The sequence below is a fragment of the Idiotropiscis lumnitzeri genome, chromosome 4, assembly GCF_059441095.1.
Source record: "Idiotropiscis lumnitzeri isolate Australia: NSW breed Sydney's pygmy pipehorse chromosome 4, RoL_Ilum_1.0, whole genome shotgun sequence".
NCBI lineage: Eukaryota > Metazoa > Chordata > Actinopteri > Syngnathiformes > Syngnathidae > Idiotropiscis > Idiotropiscis lumnitzeri.
The window spans coordinates 18,398,115-18,413,509 of record NC_142394.1 but is presented as its reverse complement, the minus strand read 5'-3'; the positions used below and the strand labels follow the sequence as shown (position 1 = coordinate 18,413,509).

At 41.3% G+C, this 15,395-nt stretch overlaps 1 protein-coding gene across 3 annotated transcripts in view; it reads right to left on the bottom strand.

The window, feature by feature from the left end:
- The window catches only part of atrx (ATRX chromatin remodeler), a 30,308-nt gene that overhangs the window by 12,694 nt on the left and 2,219 nt on the right, over window positions 1-15,395 (bottom strand). Inside the window, exons 2-29 of one of the 3 annotated variants that reach the window (XM_088293306.1) lie at window positions 13,826-13,887; window positions 13,690-13,736; window positions 13,058-13,167; window positions 12,892-12,972; window positions 12,280-12,389; window positions 12,108-12,175; window positions 11,132-12,018; window positions 10,061-11,008; window positions 9,901-9,970; window positions 8,793-8,935; window positions 8,546-8,716; window positions 8,341-8,458; window positions 8,125-8,224; window positions 6,870-7,046; window positions 5,622-5,763; window positions 5,161-5,270; window positions 4,832-4,978; window positions 4,573-4,750; window positions 3,927-4,064; window positions 3,678-3,853; window positions 3,483-3,600; window positions 2,412-2,542; window positions 2,133-2,227; window positions 1,873-2,012; window positions 1,376-1,526; window positions 1,139-1,239; window positions 264-372; window positions 2-179 (exon numbers count right to left, since the gene is read on the bottom strand). In XM_088293306.1, coding sequence (XP_088149432.1) covers window positions 2-179; window positions 264-372; window positions 1,139-1,239; window positions 1,376-1,526; window positions 1,873-2,012; window positions 2,133-2,227; window positions 2,412-2,542; window positions 3,483-3,600; window positions 3,678-3,853; window positions 3,927-4,064; window positions 4,573-4,750; window positions 4,832-4,978; window positions 5,161-5,270; window positions 5,622-5,763; window positions 6,870-7,046; window positions 8,125-8,224; window positions 8,341-8,458; window positions 8,546-8,716; window positions 8,793-8,935; window positions 9,901-9,970; window positions 10,061-11,008; window positions 11,132-12,018; window positions 12,108-12,175; window positions 12,280-12,389; window positions 12,892-12,972; window positions 13,058-13,167; window positions 13,690-13,736; window positions 13,826-13,882 — 5,001 coding nt within the window. In that variant the 5' untranslated portion in view covers window positions 13,883-13,887. Of the gene's footprint in view, window position 1; window positions 180-263; window positions 373-1,138; window positions 1,240-1,375; window positions 1,527-1,872; window positions 2,013-2,132; window positions 2,228-2,411; window positions 2,543-3,482; window positions 3,601-3,677; window positions 3,854-3,926; window positions 4,065-4,572; window positions 4,751-4,831; window positions 4,979-5,160; window positions 5,271-5,621; window positions 5,764-6,869; window positions 7,047-8,124; window positions 8,225-8,340; window positions 8,459-8,545; window positions 8,717-8,792; window positions 8,936-9,900; window positions 9,971-10,060; window positions 12,019-12,107; window positions 12,176-12,279; window positions 12,390-12,891; window positions 12,973-13,057; window positions 13,168-13,689; window positions 13,737-13,825; window positions 13,888-15,395 lie in introns of all 3 variants that reach the window. The other 2 variants (XM_088293304.1, XM_088293305.1) reach the window with 2 other exon arrangements.

Here is a 15,395-nt window from a genome sequence, read left to right as displayed (position 1 = left end):
CCTGTGCAAGGAACCTGTAGACAAAGACTGTCTTCAGCTGGCCGAAGCGATACACCCTGAATATACTCTGGATATCGTATGAAGGATTCCAGGAGGCGTCAAAGATAATGACTCTGTTGGAAGCCACCAGGTTGATGCCAAGGGAGCCGGCCCGTGTGGAAATGAGGAACAAACGACCCCTGAAATGGTTTGGAAAGTGCAAAAGACTTTAGAAGAATCATGTCTGAATGGTTTTATTAAATATATTTAAACCAATAAATAACCTTGTGTTGGTCGGGTCATTAAACTCCTCAGCCCACTTCTTCCTGGTGGTGGCGTTGGTGGAGCCATCCAGACGATAGTAGTCAATGTTCCTGAACCACTTGCCCTCACCTTCACAGACGTATGAGAGTGAAGAAACCTGCTAGTCAATGTCATCATCAAACTGCCAAAAGCCTTCAAAAACATGTCACCAACAACTAGGCCGTTTCTTGTCAAAGAGGACCTGGTTTGGGTATGCGCAGATAGACGGTTATGGTGGATGGTGGCCCTCTGAGTGTAACCTTCAAGATGGCCAGCCCCTCGCTAGCCTTCATAAGCAGCAGTTCAGCATGTTTCCAATTAGAGCACTGTGATCTTTTCATTACAAATTACAAACCCTTGAGCAAACATTTTTGGTGGAATAAAAAGTCAAGGCCTAAATCATTTTCAAAATCAAAGTTAAAACAGCTGCTCAAGTTTAATTAGGAATTGTGACCTTACACTATGTTAGTACGTATGTATATGTATGCATGCTTCATGCTAAAATGCATTGACAAGAATACGTGCTACGTGTGCGCTTGCTTCAAGGAATACACAGCAAAATATTACCCAAAAATTTCTTGGTATGAGCACAAAAATGATAAATGCACACACAATGATACCCAGCAATCTCCACATAAATAGTAGCTGGTTTCTCTTATTAAAAAAAGGACTTGGCTACTGTAATTTTGCACATTATGACTAAGAGCAGCATTACAAAGCAAAACATTCAGTGGGAAGCTGATCACAGGCAAATACAGGACAGGATCATTCAGTCAAGTAATTAACAGCCTCACAAGAGAGCCCAACGAGATCTTCTTAAATAAAAGAACATGTGGGATGGAAGTATAAAGCCTACCTTTGTATGGGGAGATCTTGTCTTCATCTGCAGCTCTGCAAGACAACTCCAGGAAATCCTCAATCAGGTCCAAAGAGATAAGCGACTGACTAAACACCAACCTGTGGATGGGCACAAAGATTCCATGGTGTCACTTTACTTTTCAAAACGCTATCCCATTACACTACAAACCAGCTACACACAAACGGCACATTCCAGAGATGTGTGCAGATATCCTCACAGCACAGACATACTTACACTTTATCTTCTACTTCCTCTGCCATGCGCAGGATCTCAAAGAGGACCGTAATTTTTCCAGAGTGGGTCAAAATTTCAGCATCGGCCTCGGTGACAAACTCCTTGTGCCAGTCAGCGGTGGGGCTCCCTGGTGCCGAGCCAGACGGTTGAGCTTTTTTTGTAACAAAGAAAGATAAATGAGTCCTAAGTCTGTAAACAGCCCTCACAACAACAATACACCACCAAATTAATAATGCTCATTAGCACAACACGCTCATTGTTATTGTACCAAATTCTTGACAGATCTGAAATTTGGACACAATATGCTAAGCGATACAGAAAATGGATGGCTGGATGCCCTCGTCACGTACAGTGTCAACAGGCCTACAAGCTGCGAAGCCACATCTGGCTGTGTGTGACCCCTCGTGGTTGATGCTTACATTTTGTTAGCATTGGTTGTCAAGCTCAATTACGTTCAACGAGAACATGCAAAGTTGTTCTTGGGGCTCCAAACTTACGCTCTTCTACAGGCTCCGGCCTGTTGCGCCCCTCTCCATTCCTGCCTCGGGAACTGGTGTTCCACTCCTTGATCACTTCCACATCATCGCTATCAGAGTCATCGGATCCCTTCTTTCTTCCCTTGCCTTTCTTCTTTTTCCTATTAAGGAGGGACAGTGGAGGACACAGGGTCAGCAAGAGTAACAGATGGAAGAACAGAGGGAGTACAAATGCGTCTCTGTTTTTATAAATATCCAACACGGAGAACTGGAATCTTTACTTTTTTTGCTTTTCATCCTCTGAGCTCAGACTAAGGGAGGACTCTTCGGACTCAGAGGCAATGAATTCCTCCATACTGTCTTCGTCAAAAAAACCCTGAAAGAGAGATGTGACGGATGAGGCTCAAACCTGTAGTGGTGTACCAAATTCAGATAGCCGATGCTTTGAAGCAGAAATTGAAGAAAATGCTCATTTGTTTTTTAAAAAAAGTGGATGATCATTACTCCCATATTCCCAGTCCATCACATAGCGAGGTTTCGTTTCGTCTTTCCATACCTACCCTGTTTTCTTTACTGATGTAATCCAGCTGAAGGCACCAGGGATGGGTCCAGATTCTGCTAAGCATCTGGAAATCCTGGAAGAGTTTGGTCCCTGCGCGGCCTCGCCCCCCCTCCAAAGCATTCCCCACACCTGCAATAGAAGGGAGAGAGTGAGATGCATGTGAACATGTCAGGCTGAAGGTTCCTCTCTCTATATGGAAAATGGTCATGTAGAACCTGTAGAGGGGTCTTATTCATACCTGAAACTTGCATTCCAATAGTCAAAACAAGGTGCACCGTCAGAGGGCGTAGTTCCCTCGAAAAACTTTGTGGTGGCCGCACCAATATCAACTAGTTTGGGCAACGGGAACGGCACTAATGGAAGAAATGTTCGACCCTTACAGACTGCCTGGTGGTCTGGGTCGGGTGCAAAGACACTACAGTGGAGGTCAGCAGTCAAAGTCACAACATCAGCTCAGTACCCGGTGGACCACATTGCCGCTAATGAAACCACAGCACAGAGCAACAACACCCTTCTTCGGAACTGCCAACCCTCCACCTCTTTGTTTTCATTTTTGGTGCAAAAATTTTGATATTCCCCTCAACGTCGTTCCCTTTCCTGCATGCCCGCACATTCCCCGCCTCTCGCCCCCCTCTCCCAGAGCTCTTCATTAGGGAGATGTGGGAAACCGTGCTTAAACCCTGCCTGCGGCACTTTGCCAGCTGCCACACTTGTAAGCGCACACATGCACACACACACACGCAGACTAAGAGGAAAGTCCACTAAACGACTTATCAAAGAAGCACAGAAAAGTGTGAGCAGAAAGAACTGATGATTCCAATAAATGCAAAAGCAAAAACAAAAGTTAGAAAAGGATTCAGGCTTGTCAATGTTCGTGCATATTACGAGTACAATTCTCTATATTAATTTATTTGCTTGTCTTTTCTAGGAGTGAGCTAAAATGACATCTTAGAAGGCTTGAGAGCTCATTCTGCAAATAGCTCCCAATAACATGAGTGCGTTGTGAAAGTCAGCAATGAAATGGTTCTGAGCGAGAAAATAAAATGTTCCCATGCAGCTTGCAGCTCACCAGTGAAGTGCTCCAGGTAGTATCTGTAGAGTTTACACTGGAGTGGAGTAACTCGGATGGACAACACATATTCATGCTTGGGAGGCAGGAACTTAGTTAGTGCTGTGTAATCTTTCCTCTGGGAAAGCAAAAAGAAGACATCTTTAGCACAAACCATGTGAGGACAGAAGACAATCAGAGGGCCGTGCGTGTTACCTGAACACATCCGGCCAACATCTCATACAAGATGTGAGCCCTCTTCTTCATTATGCGGACATCTTGCATCGTGGAGTCGGCACACTGCCCGTTCTGAATGGGGTTGATGAAGCGATTGCGGAACTCTTTAACGGACCCGAGCAAATTCTCCTTGATGAAGTTCACCATGCAGTGGTCTGATAAGAGGGACATGGAAGTTAGAAGATTGACACATTGGGATGGAAATTCAACAACTGTCGGCAGGCTTACATTCAATGAGGTTATTTTGAAGAGGCGTTCCAGTCAGCACAACCCTCCTCCTTGTCCTGATGGAGTTCATGGCTTTGGACACAGCTGATGCCTCGTTCTTCAAGATGTGACCTTCGTCACATATCACCAAGTCGGGACCTGAAGGGAAAATAAAGCGAAATCCAAAAGAAAATGTGGTTGGAAATGGGATCTGTATTTCATTTAATTATTCTATTTTGGTCAACGTTTTTTTTTTTAAATATATAATAAAATTAACTTTTCTAGGTTTTTTTTCTCACTGATTCTGAATCTGGTCTTTTTTCTGTTGCGCGGTTTCGTAATGATAATAAATGGTAATCTAACAACAACCTATGTAATATATGTAAATTTGTGAATTAAAGTTTAAATTCAAGTGGATATTTTTATATGGTAAAATCCGTACCGTGCCAAGTGTTTATGGACGAATTTTAAAATAAAACAAAATCTGCTAAACCTGAAAACATTTAAAAAATAATTTCCAACTCAGCGTCAAAAATAAGTTTACGGACACATAAAGAAAGGCATGGTTAAATAAAATTTGCTGTTGGCAGTCTTATGATTTCCAAAGTTTAATAATTATTGTATTTGTATCAAAGCACATATGTGCCGTAGTAATGCACAATCATACCTGGGTCTACCAAAGTCTTCTGGAATGTCTCTTTCAGCTTCTTACTCTTGGTGTTCCTTCCCTGAGTCAGGTTTCGGTACATCTCATAGCCAATGATCATAATACCCCCCATATCTTGCCATTGCTGGAGGGCGACCGCTCGCTCCTGTGGCCGCTTTACTGTGGCCAACTCCGTCACCTGTTGAATATATCACGGATCACCGGTTAAGCCTCCAAAAGTAAGGTTTGGTGGCGAACAGCTGCCAAAGCAAATTATGACCTCTAAACACTCATTGTCTTTCATTCCCTCTTGCCATTTCTCAAACTCATTGACCCAATTAAGGACCGTGTTGAGGGGGCAAACCACCAGTGCTGTAGAGAAGTTGAGCTTCTCACAAAGAAGCAAAGTATGAAGGAAGGTCACCACCTGCAGGGGGAAAGGAGAACTGCAGTTAACAAATTTCAATGAGAATTCAAATATGCCAGACCGATCTTAAAGATAACATGCAAAAAGATGATTAAGACGATATTTATAATGAATTTTGAACCCAATCAAAAATGGGGCATCCACTCCTGATCACTGGCTCACAGCTTCTGTCTTCTACCTACCTGAAGTGTTTTTCCAAGACCCATACAGTGGGCAAGGATGCAACCAGAACCGTCTGACTTCACAATCTTCTTCACAGACTCACAGCAACAATCCCACATAAACTGCACCCCTTGAAACAGGACAAAGATGAAAAGGCTTGTCAAATTATCTCAACTTATTTTTTAAGTTCAATACGTTTGCATTTAATATTTGACAAGCACTTGTTTTTAAACATTTGAGTATTTTTCAGCATAATGTTACTGTTGATATAACACAAACTTTTTAGGAATAGCACCTGTCTTGTTTTTTGATGAACACTTAGGCCTACTATGTAAAAATTGCAGGCTAGACATTAAGCACGTCACGCTAGAAATATTAGCTAAAATTCTGCTAATGTGATAATCAAAATTCCAATAATTTAAGAAAAAAAACAAAAAAAAAACAATCATGGCCATCCCCGCTTTGTTCATGTTGTGCTTACCATCAACCTGGTGAGGTTTGAGCTTGGTGACCAGGTTCCTGTGCACCTGCACCTGTGGCTCTTTGGTCTCTTCATTTTCATCTAGAACCAGCTTGGTGGTTATGGGACACGTCACCTGGGAAGACTCTTCCACCACAATTGTCTGAACACAAAAATGTCACATTGTGATTTAACAAAAACATTGCTCAAAAGGAAAAAACATTACAAGTGCAACCGCACTACTGTTCGACTTCGATATACCTGCATCAAATATCACAGCAAAAAACAAACACACAAAACAAAAACTTAAATCATCGGTTAAGAGCAGTAAAATCTAAGCAGCTCCAAATTTGTTTTATTTTTATTAATTCAAAAACTTATGATTAAATAAAAAATACAATTTGAAAAATGTTATTCAATTTAATTTAATTGCATTTTTAATTAAATTAAAATCATTGCAAACCAATAATACTGGGAAAACTTGTAGAATGGAAGCCCAGTGATTTGATTAAGTGTAACACAAGTGATCAGATGAACCATTGATTGTAATTCAGTAAAAGAGCAGTGAAGCGCAGCGCAGAGCAAGAGATTTCACCACATCATTCTTTTTGACACCTCAGCGTTTTTAGATTGATAGAAAGACCATATTGTTTCGAAATTTACAGTTAACGTTTAATGCATTGATGTTTTTTTTTTCTTTACATGTTTCAAATGTCCCACTGTATTTCATTGCATCCTGCGTCTGGTGCCCAATGCGAATGTCAATGTTCACACGAGTTATGATCCCAAAGTTTTATTGATTAATTAAATAAATCAATTGATTTCATTTAAGTACAAGCATTTTTCTGTGATATGGCATGGGTGATCCGCTCACTTTTACACGTGCGATAAATACATTTCTTCATTTTGCTAGTGATCACTTAATAGTTGTGGTCATTTTTGTGTTTTACAACCGGATGCAACAGTATTTATAATTGAATGAATGGGCAAGCGCATACCCTGTTGCCAAAATGCACCAGTTTTGGAAATAATGATCTTTGGGGTAACACTAATCCAGACTTGAAATTTTGTTATCTGATCGAGACAAAAGCAGAAATTAATACCTAGGGAAATAAAAATAAACACCTATTATAATAATTTAAAAAAAAAATAAATCGATGAAAAAGATCTTAAATATTATCTGGATAGTATTTTTATCAACCAAGCCATAATCTGCGCTGTTATCCTCACCATTAAATGAAAGTACCACTTTCAATACTTGGCTTTTACCTCTCTGAGTTTTTTCCTCAGCTCCTCTCTTTCTGCAATACGTTTCCTCCGATCTTCCTCTTCTTTCAGAGCATCCCGCGTCTCTGTACGCAGCTTGTCATCCTTGAGGATTTTGCGGATCTTTTTGCGCCCTTTGCGTTCTTCTCCATCTGGGTCGTCCCCGTCTTCCTCGCCGCTCTGTGGAAATGAAAATTAAGGCAAGGTCTCAGATCTTCAGCCCTTCGGGGTGGAAAAAAAACGGCTACCTTTGATCGGTAGCTTGTGAGTTCCTTGATTAATGTGTGACCTCTGAAATCCTTATAACACACTCCAGGGTTAAGTTAAAATAAATTTGGGGCATCATGCATGACTGTACTTGGTAAGGTTAAGCAAGTCGGTTTCAAACGATTTTTGTAGTTGTAGTTTTGAGGAGTCCTATTCGTAAATTGGTCAACTTAAATGAGCACATTTCATTTTGATCTATTTATCAGGAAAGAGCAATTCCTAAAAATTGCAAGGTTCACGACTCACCTGTGGTTAAATAATTGTTTTTATTTGCAGATGTTTTGGCACGCAAGCGTGCGGTGCTTGTCGGGCGGCTCACTGCTTCTGAGCACAGCTGTTTAATATCCACTTATCCAGAGAGACAAACTAACTGAACTTCCCATTTGAATAACGTTACGAGGTTGCGAACAGAATGGTGTTCAAAATTTATTATTAATGTGGACGAGCCTGGCTGATACAGCAAGGGAAGATGTTAGGATGACACACAGCAAATCAGCTCACGGGATAAATCCACTGGTGCTCTCATTGGTCCATCTCACGGCCGGGAACGAATCACGCGCCTTGAATGAGTGCCACTGGGCATGTACAAAGCCTCCAAGTCAACTCATCTCTTTGAAACGGCGCATCTTTCTGCAAAATGGCTGCCGAAATGGCTGTATTTTTTTCGGATCAATATTTTTGGAAAAACACTGAAGTCGCGAAAAGTGATGCACAACGTGGCGAGGGATGACTTTATTTTGATAATCGATTCATCATTTAGCGTCATTGTTTGACTTCAAATTGTCCAACTAATCTCATTTCAGACTGTTAACAGGAAATCTCATCCAATTTCTTTAGCTCTCTGATGAGCCACATTTATGGCAGTGTAGTGTGAAAACCATCTTTTAACCTACATTTTTAGCAGTATAGTTCGCCAAAGAAAATAATGATTCTCAATGAAAACTCTTGTCTTTGGTGGATTCATGTATGTTAAGCACTGTTTATATTTCACCTTCTCATTGCTGGAGGAATCCTGTACTTTGATCCTGCGTCTCTTCTTCTTCTGTGGTTTTTGACCTTTCTGCTTCTCATCTTCCTTCTTCTTGGAAGATCTACAGATGCACCACGGAATTAGTTTCTCGGCAAGGCCGAAAGCCAACAGAGTCGAGTGTCCAGAATCAGCAGCAAATGAATGACGAAATAAGATTGTCGGACTTGGATTTCACACCTTGTCTTTCGACGCTTCACATCGTTGTCCGACTCACTGAGTGCTTCGCTCATCGCCGACTCTGCAGTGGATTCTGACTTCTTGAAGTCAGAATCCGCTGAATCGTCACTGTCCACTGCTGGATGGAAAATAGAAGTTACTCTCTGTTACTAACGGAAAGCAATTACTGAGCACACAATTGTTGATGAGTTACTCGACTATGTACCTTTCTCCTTTTCTCTCTTCTTCTTGGACCCCTTTTTGGTCTTTTCTGTATTGTCATCTTTGTCATCATCGGACTCTGCCTCACTGAGCGAGAGCTTGTGACGAAGCAACTTGTGCCGTCGACCCCTCTTTTTCACCTCCACATCAGACGCGGAGTCTTCTGATTTCTCAACTGCAGAACGAGAACAAAATCCGTATCAGAGGAAAGGAAAAACACGAGCATGACCGATTCAGTATATTCACACTACCTTGCTTTTCCTCGTCATCTTCCTTTTTCATTACTTTTTTGGAGGGCTTCTCCGTCACGTCCTCATCTTCATTTTCCGAGGAGCTCTCAGCTCCGGAGGAAAAGTTGGACTTAATCTGGGCGAGAAGCATTTTCTTTGCGATTCTTAAAAACAACGAAAAAAGCAATTATTAATATTTCACACAGAAAGGCATACAGAAAACCATCATACATACTGAAAAGATCCCAAGTACAAACTGAGTAAAAAGAAAACAATAAAAACACATTTTAGTTGGAGCTTAATTACTACACATTCGACTCTAGGTACTGTAATTGAGAAGATAAATATGATTAGGAGGGCCATGATTAGAGCATAATACTAGCCTCTAAATTCACATTTTTAAATTTTCTCAAAATAAATAAATTAATGAATAAATAAACCTTGTGCTTTAAGTAGGGCTTGGAACAAAACTAAAATGCTTCAGGAAAGTATCAAAATCCCTTGTCTTTCCATGCCAAGTTTTAAGTATGAGCAATATCATTGCTGCGTTAAAACAGGTTAGAAATAAATAAATGCCACCGAGGATAAAATTGAGCCCCCCCCCCTCAAAAAAAAAATGAAAATAATCATCGCCATGGATGGCAACACAACTAACTTCATGAGGCACCAGACCATGCACAAAATCAATTTAAGAGCGGAAAGTTGCTTCATATTTGACGGCGAGAGAGCCGACTGTAGCTCTATTCTCCGCTTCTCAACATTCAAGTCCACATGGGAACGTTACAGAGCCAGAGTGGCCGATTCTAAACCACCTCATGTGGGAGTACTGAGCAGGGTGCTCTGCCTGAAGCTTTAATAGATAAGTTTACGTTCAGAGAAGTCTGGCCAAGGAAAAAAAAATCTAAAAAAAAACAAAAAAAAAAACTACTATTTTTCACTGCTGCTTAATTAGGAATACATAACTTTTACACTGTATTGTGGCAAATATTGTAATTTTCAGTTTCCAACTACAACCTGCTTGAAGACTACAAATTAAATTATCTTAAAGTCGGGGGGGAAACGTGAAGCGAAATATCGTTGTCCTTTATCGTCAGCGTGGCATGTAGCGTAGTGTGTATGATGCCGGTACCTGTTCTCAGGATCGTCGTCATCGTCGTCGCCAATTTGAGGGGCTTCTTCTTTGACAGGCGTCTCATCACCTGGACAGAATTATCCACAAGTACCATCCAGTCAACCAAGTAATCAGTTTGGGAATTTCTTTTGTTTAAAATGCTGTGAAGCGCAATTACCTCCCAGCTCACCATCTTCCGTCAGAGGGTCGAACGACTGGTCACTATCATCTGCAGAGTCCGCATCAGCCGGCTGCTCTTCCTCCTCCTCGCTGGACGACGACTCCAGCTTGGAGACCGCCGTTGAGCTCCTTCCTTTGCGCTTTTTCTCATAAGATCTTTTCGCAGGCTTCTTTTCAGATTTGTCTTTCTCCTTGGCTTTATCTAGTTTTGTCACGCGGCTCGATCGCTTCTTTGCCGTTCTCGTTTCGTCTTGATCAGAGTCGGAGGAGTCTGAGACATTTTGTCTTTTTTTCTTTGATGCTTTCTTGCCTTTACTTCCAATATCTGACTCTGAGCTTTCCGACTTCCTCTTGCGTTTGGACTTTTTTTCTGTATCTGATGAGGGTTTCTCTTTAAATAAACGTTTTTTGGAACTCTGGATTTCTTTCTCCTCATCGGTCGTGTCGCATGCTGCCACTTTTTCCAGTAATATGTCAGGAACACCATCTGAGTCGGAATCTCCTGCATTTTTTTCTGACAAGGAAGTTTTACTCTCCTTGTTTTTCTTAGCCTTACTCGATTTTTTGGAGGACTTAGACGGGTCACTCTTTTCCTTCTCTGACTCCTGCTCTGAGTCGGAGTCCTCAAGACTCTTCTTATCAGCTTGCTTCCTCAGGGGAGTGGTCTTCACTCTACTGGAGTGCCGATTGGGTGGCGGGCTGGCTGATTTATTACCTGTATCAGAACCACCATTTTCCTTATCGTCTTTGTTTTTGGACCTGGAGGAATTTGTCATACTTGTCCTCACAACGGGCACTGGAGTCAGTTTAACAATAAGGTTCTTCACTTTCTGTTGGGGGCGTCCATTTTGTTTTGCGTCCGTGTCTGCAGCCGAAGTCGGAGTAGTCTGAGCCAGCATGTGGGGATCGCCGAGACTTTCCACCATCTGAAAAAGCTCCTCGGGAACTGAAGGAGGAACAGACATAATGTCACGATCAAGTGCTCTTTCACCAGTTGACGGAAGCTCACCATCACGCACTTCTGTTTTAACTACATTTTTGGTTAACTCTTCTGTTTGGTTGCTTTTACCGACTAGTTCCTCACGCGGTTCCTTTTCTGCTTCCCCATCTGGCGCGCCTTCCAGTTTCTTGCACAGAGTCTCGGCTTCCTCCTCCTCTGGCCCGACAAGCTGTTTTGTAACTTGCTGGTCGGTATGCTGATCCTCAGGCTTACCCTTGGCCACCGCTGGATCCTCATCGTGCTCTTCATGCTGCTCTTTCACCGCATCAGAGTCCTCTGTTTCGCCTGCCTCCCCCACGTCATCATCCTCGTCATTAACAACAGGGCGCACTGCCTCCCTGCTTTTTCTGACTTGCTGTTGCCCTTTGTCACCATTCTGTAGCTCCATACTTCTGAACTCTGGTTCCAAGGCGTCCTCCAAAGCAGTGTGGGCTTTTTTCAAATCAGAAAGCACCGCTTTGAACGCTTTCAAATGCCTGTACCTGACAGACTTGTCATCCTGCTCTTCAGCAGCCTGCTGTATGAACTGAATGAATGTATTGTTCAAACCAGTTGTGGTTTCAACCAACTTTTTTGCTTTCTTTAAGAGTTCTTTGTGAATCTGCAGTTTTTTGTAAGAGAATGTTATGGTCCCTGAGCCGTCAGCGTGTTCCTTCCCGTTTACAACTGCTTTGTGCTCTTTGACTTCACTATTACATGACTTGCTCTTGCGTTCATCGCCTTTGCTGGATTTGCGCTGCTTGATTTTGTCTTTGTCAATCTTTGCCAAGATGCTGTTACACTTGGAGATTAGGTCCTGGAGGGGTTGGGCTCGGCACACATAGCAGTGCCACTTGGAGTTCTCATCAGTGATGGCTGATAACTCTCTCCTGCCCAGGTTGCGAAGGATGCACTTCTTGCAGAAGGCATTGTTGCAGTAGTCACAGCAGATGAGTTTTCCCCCCTCAGCACACCACCTGGCAAGTGGAGGATTGGATAATATTAGATTTACTCTGCTCCTGGAACTTCAACTACACTAAATGGATTATCTACATTGATGTCTTACCTGCATTGCTCATCCATTCCATCGGAGTCTCTACTGATGTCATCACTCATGTAATACTTGTAACATGACTAGAGGAAAGGCGAGATCGTAGACATCACTATCGCACCAGAGATTGATTGAAATGGTGATAGAAAAAAATATTTACATAACTACGTGACAAACATGTATGTACCTTGCAAATGAGCACTTTAAGGGCAGGGTGCTGGAACACAGAGTTTCGTTGAAACTGGTTAACTTGCTTTCCACAGGCTGTGCAGTTCATCTTCTTTTGCAGGGTATCATCTGTGGGGAAAACACTTATTTGGTTGTGTTTGAAATGTTTAAAAAAAACATCAACCTATACTGTGGCCTTTTTCAAACCGGCAGATTTTTTTTTAAGTTAACGTTCCCACACAATGACATAGAGACTGCTCAGACCAGGCGTGGGCAAACTACGCCCGGGGGCCACATGCTAAACACATGTTAAACGTTTTAATCTGTCCCGCCGAACTTGGAAAAAATTAAATGAATAAACCTTGTTAATATTTTATTTTCTAAATACTGTGGTTTTTCAAAGACATATATATTGTTGTAATGCTTTTGTTCACTTTCATTTAAAATGTTATGTATTTTTTTTTTTCTCCGATGAGGTGAGGTTAACAAAACAGCCCATCCATCTGCTACTGGTCCGGCCCCTCTGTCAAATTCTAGAACCCATTGTGGCCCGCCAATCAAAAAGTTTGCCCACCCCTAGCTTAGACTCTGCATCACCACACAAAAACACTCGTCAATGGCAAATGATTACCTGAATTTTTCTGTTTGTAATCAACTCTGAACTTGACGGTGCCTTTATTTTCACTCCCTGCAGGCCGCAACACTAAAGTGCCTAGAAACACAAATAGAGAATGATCAACTTCATGTTAATTGCAAAAAAACAAAAAACAAAAAAAAAAAAAAAAACACATTCATACCTTTGGATGTGCTGCCTGCATTACTGTCAGAAGTGGCCCCTTCATTGTCACTGTCATCCGACTTGTGAGATTCATTTTCTCCACTAACTTTAGCGACAGTAGTGGGGTTCCTATCATGTGGGAGTATGCAAACAGAATGAGAACTGTTGGAATCGGTAGTTATTCAAAGTAGTGGTTCAACGGATCATCTTTGAACCGTGATCAGTTCAGATCAACCATTATATTACCCTTATATTGCATTCTTAAATCCTCAACTGCTACAATAGACATTACGATTAATTTCTTTTTTATGGCGAAAATCGCTTTATAAAATAAATGAAGACAAAGTTCTATTAATCTGTTAGCTTGAATGACAACTCATAATGTTGACAACTTGTCAAAGTACTTTATTTGCAACTGCCACCTTCTCCCCCATAGCAAAGACACTCTCTCCTTTCCCAACCCCGTGCCCTCTCCATCTTCCCCAAGTAACACTGCCCCCTAGCTGTGTGGCATGTGAAGGTTATAACACAAAATAAGACGACAAATCTTCTTTTATTTAATGTGAAAAACGATCCTATCTGTGACTCAAAATCTGTGATCCGATGAACCGTGACTTTTGTGATCCGTTGCACCACTGAAGTGTTACTCACCTCTTGCTACGGGAAGAGGAGAGTGTTGTTTCTGTGGAGCTACAAGGCTACAAGCAAAAAAGGTAAAGGGGAATAGATTAAGGGAAATGTGTCATAATTGGAGTCAAAATGTAGAGCAAAACGGAAGAAGACCTACCTCCTCTGTATTTTCTGCCATTTGGTCTTGACTGGATTCGGGACTAGGCAGACTCATTTTACCTAAAGAAACAGATAATATATGTCCTTCATGATATGGATTTTTTTTTTTTTACATCTTAAAACACAAACACACAAAAAAATAATGACAAGACATTGACAAATAAAATATCAGGGAAATCTTGCAAGTGTTGGAATGAGGCCTTACTCTAAACTTGAAAATTGCAAGAATGTTTTTTTTTTTTTTACTTACACCAAAAATACCTTGCCATTCTTCACGGTGTAACTTTTATTAAATGACTGAATTTACTCCGAAAGCTCAAGCTCAGCGAATAGGGCTTTTTTTTCCCAGCTTGGTCCTTCTCTGGGGATGCCAGAGTGGTGTCATAGGCAAATTTGAGCTGTCGCTTTAGCGTTGCAGATTCCAACTTCTGCTGGCCCTTCATGTGCTTACTTGATGATAGGAGACAATGACGTTTCTCATGCATTTATTTCACCAAGACTTGACAATGTAGCGTTCAGTTTTAAGTCCTTTTCCCGGAAAATTGCCAGAGATTCAATTTCTACTTCATCAAGGATTTCATCCAGAATTCCTCTTTGGGACAAAACATCGGTATTGCAGCTCTCTGACTATGAAGACACTTGAACCATGGATTTGCAAAGAAAAGGCACAACACAATCCTAATACCACACCTTACGTCTCGTTTAGTCTACAGAGCTTGAGTCACAAATATTTCCTCCACGTCAGTTAAAAAGCTACACTTCTGTAAGTAGGGTTATGACAAAAACGAATGGAAGACGCTGTTGCATTTTTTTTTTTTACATATACAAATGATACCCGGATTGGGATGTAGTTAGTGTATTTTTTTTTCCAAACTACAAGCCGCTATTTTTTCCCCAAAAAAATGTTAGCCTTGCAGCTTTTAATGTGATTCGGTTTATTTATAGATGTTTACTGACAAGCGTCAAGCCATCGATAGAGTTGATCCATTCTTGTCACATCTGACCAATGAAATGACTTAACACGTCACAGTGGACCAATGAAAGGGTCCAAGTCCATCGTCATATTGAATACTCATCAGCTATTTGCGATTGGAACAACATTATTTACAACTGCTGTAGAAGCCGGTTGGTTGAGTGAGCGAGTGAGTTTCGGATGCGACAAAAACACAGAAGCAATGTACGCGGCTATGTGAAGAAGCAATTGAGAGCCAAACTAAGCATGTGAAATTGCGTTTAATTGTAGAAAAGTGTTCAAGTGCAAGAAATCTTAGAATTTGCCGTGTATGACAAGAATCTGGCAAAGGTTCTGGTACACTCCGCAACTATAGCTGTGTTTGTGTTGCTTGGAGAGGGGGGAAAAGTCTCTCCTGGGGTTTATAATATAGATAATACCTCATTTAATAATGTGAAAACTTGGGGCTTACATTCTGGAGGTGCTAATGTATGTACAAATTAGTTTTTATGACAAAATTGATCTGTTGCTTTGTTTGAAAATCAATTTACATTTGGTATGGGACAATATTTATGTGATTTATTTGTTTAATTTAATTACATAGAATAAAAAGCGG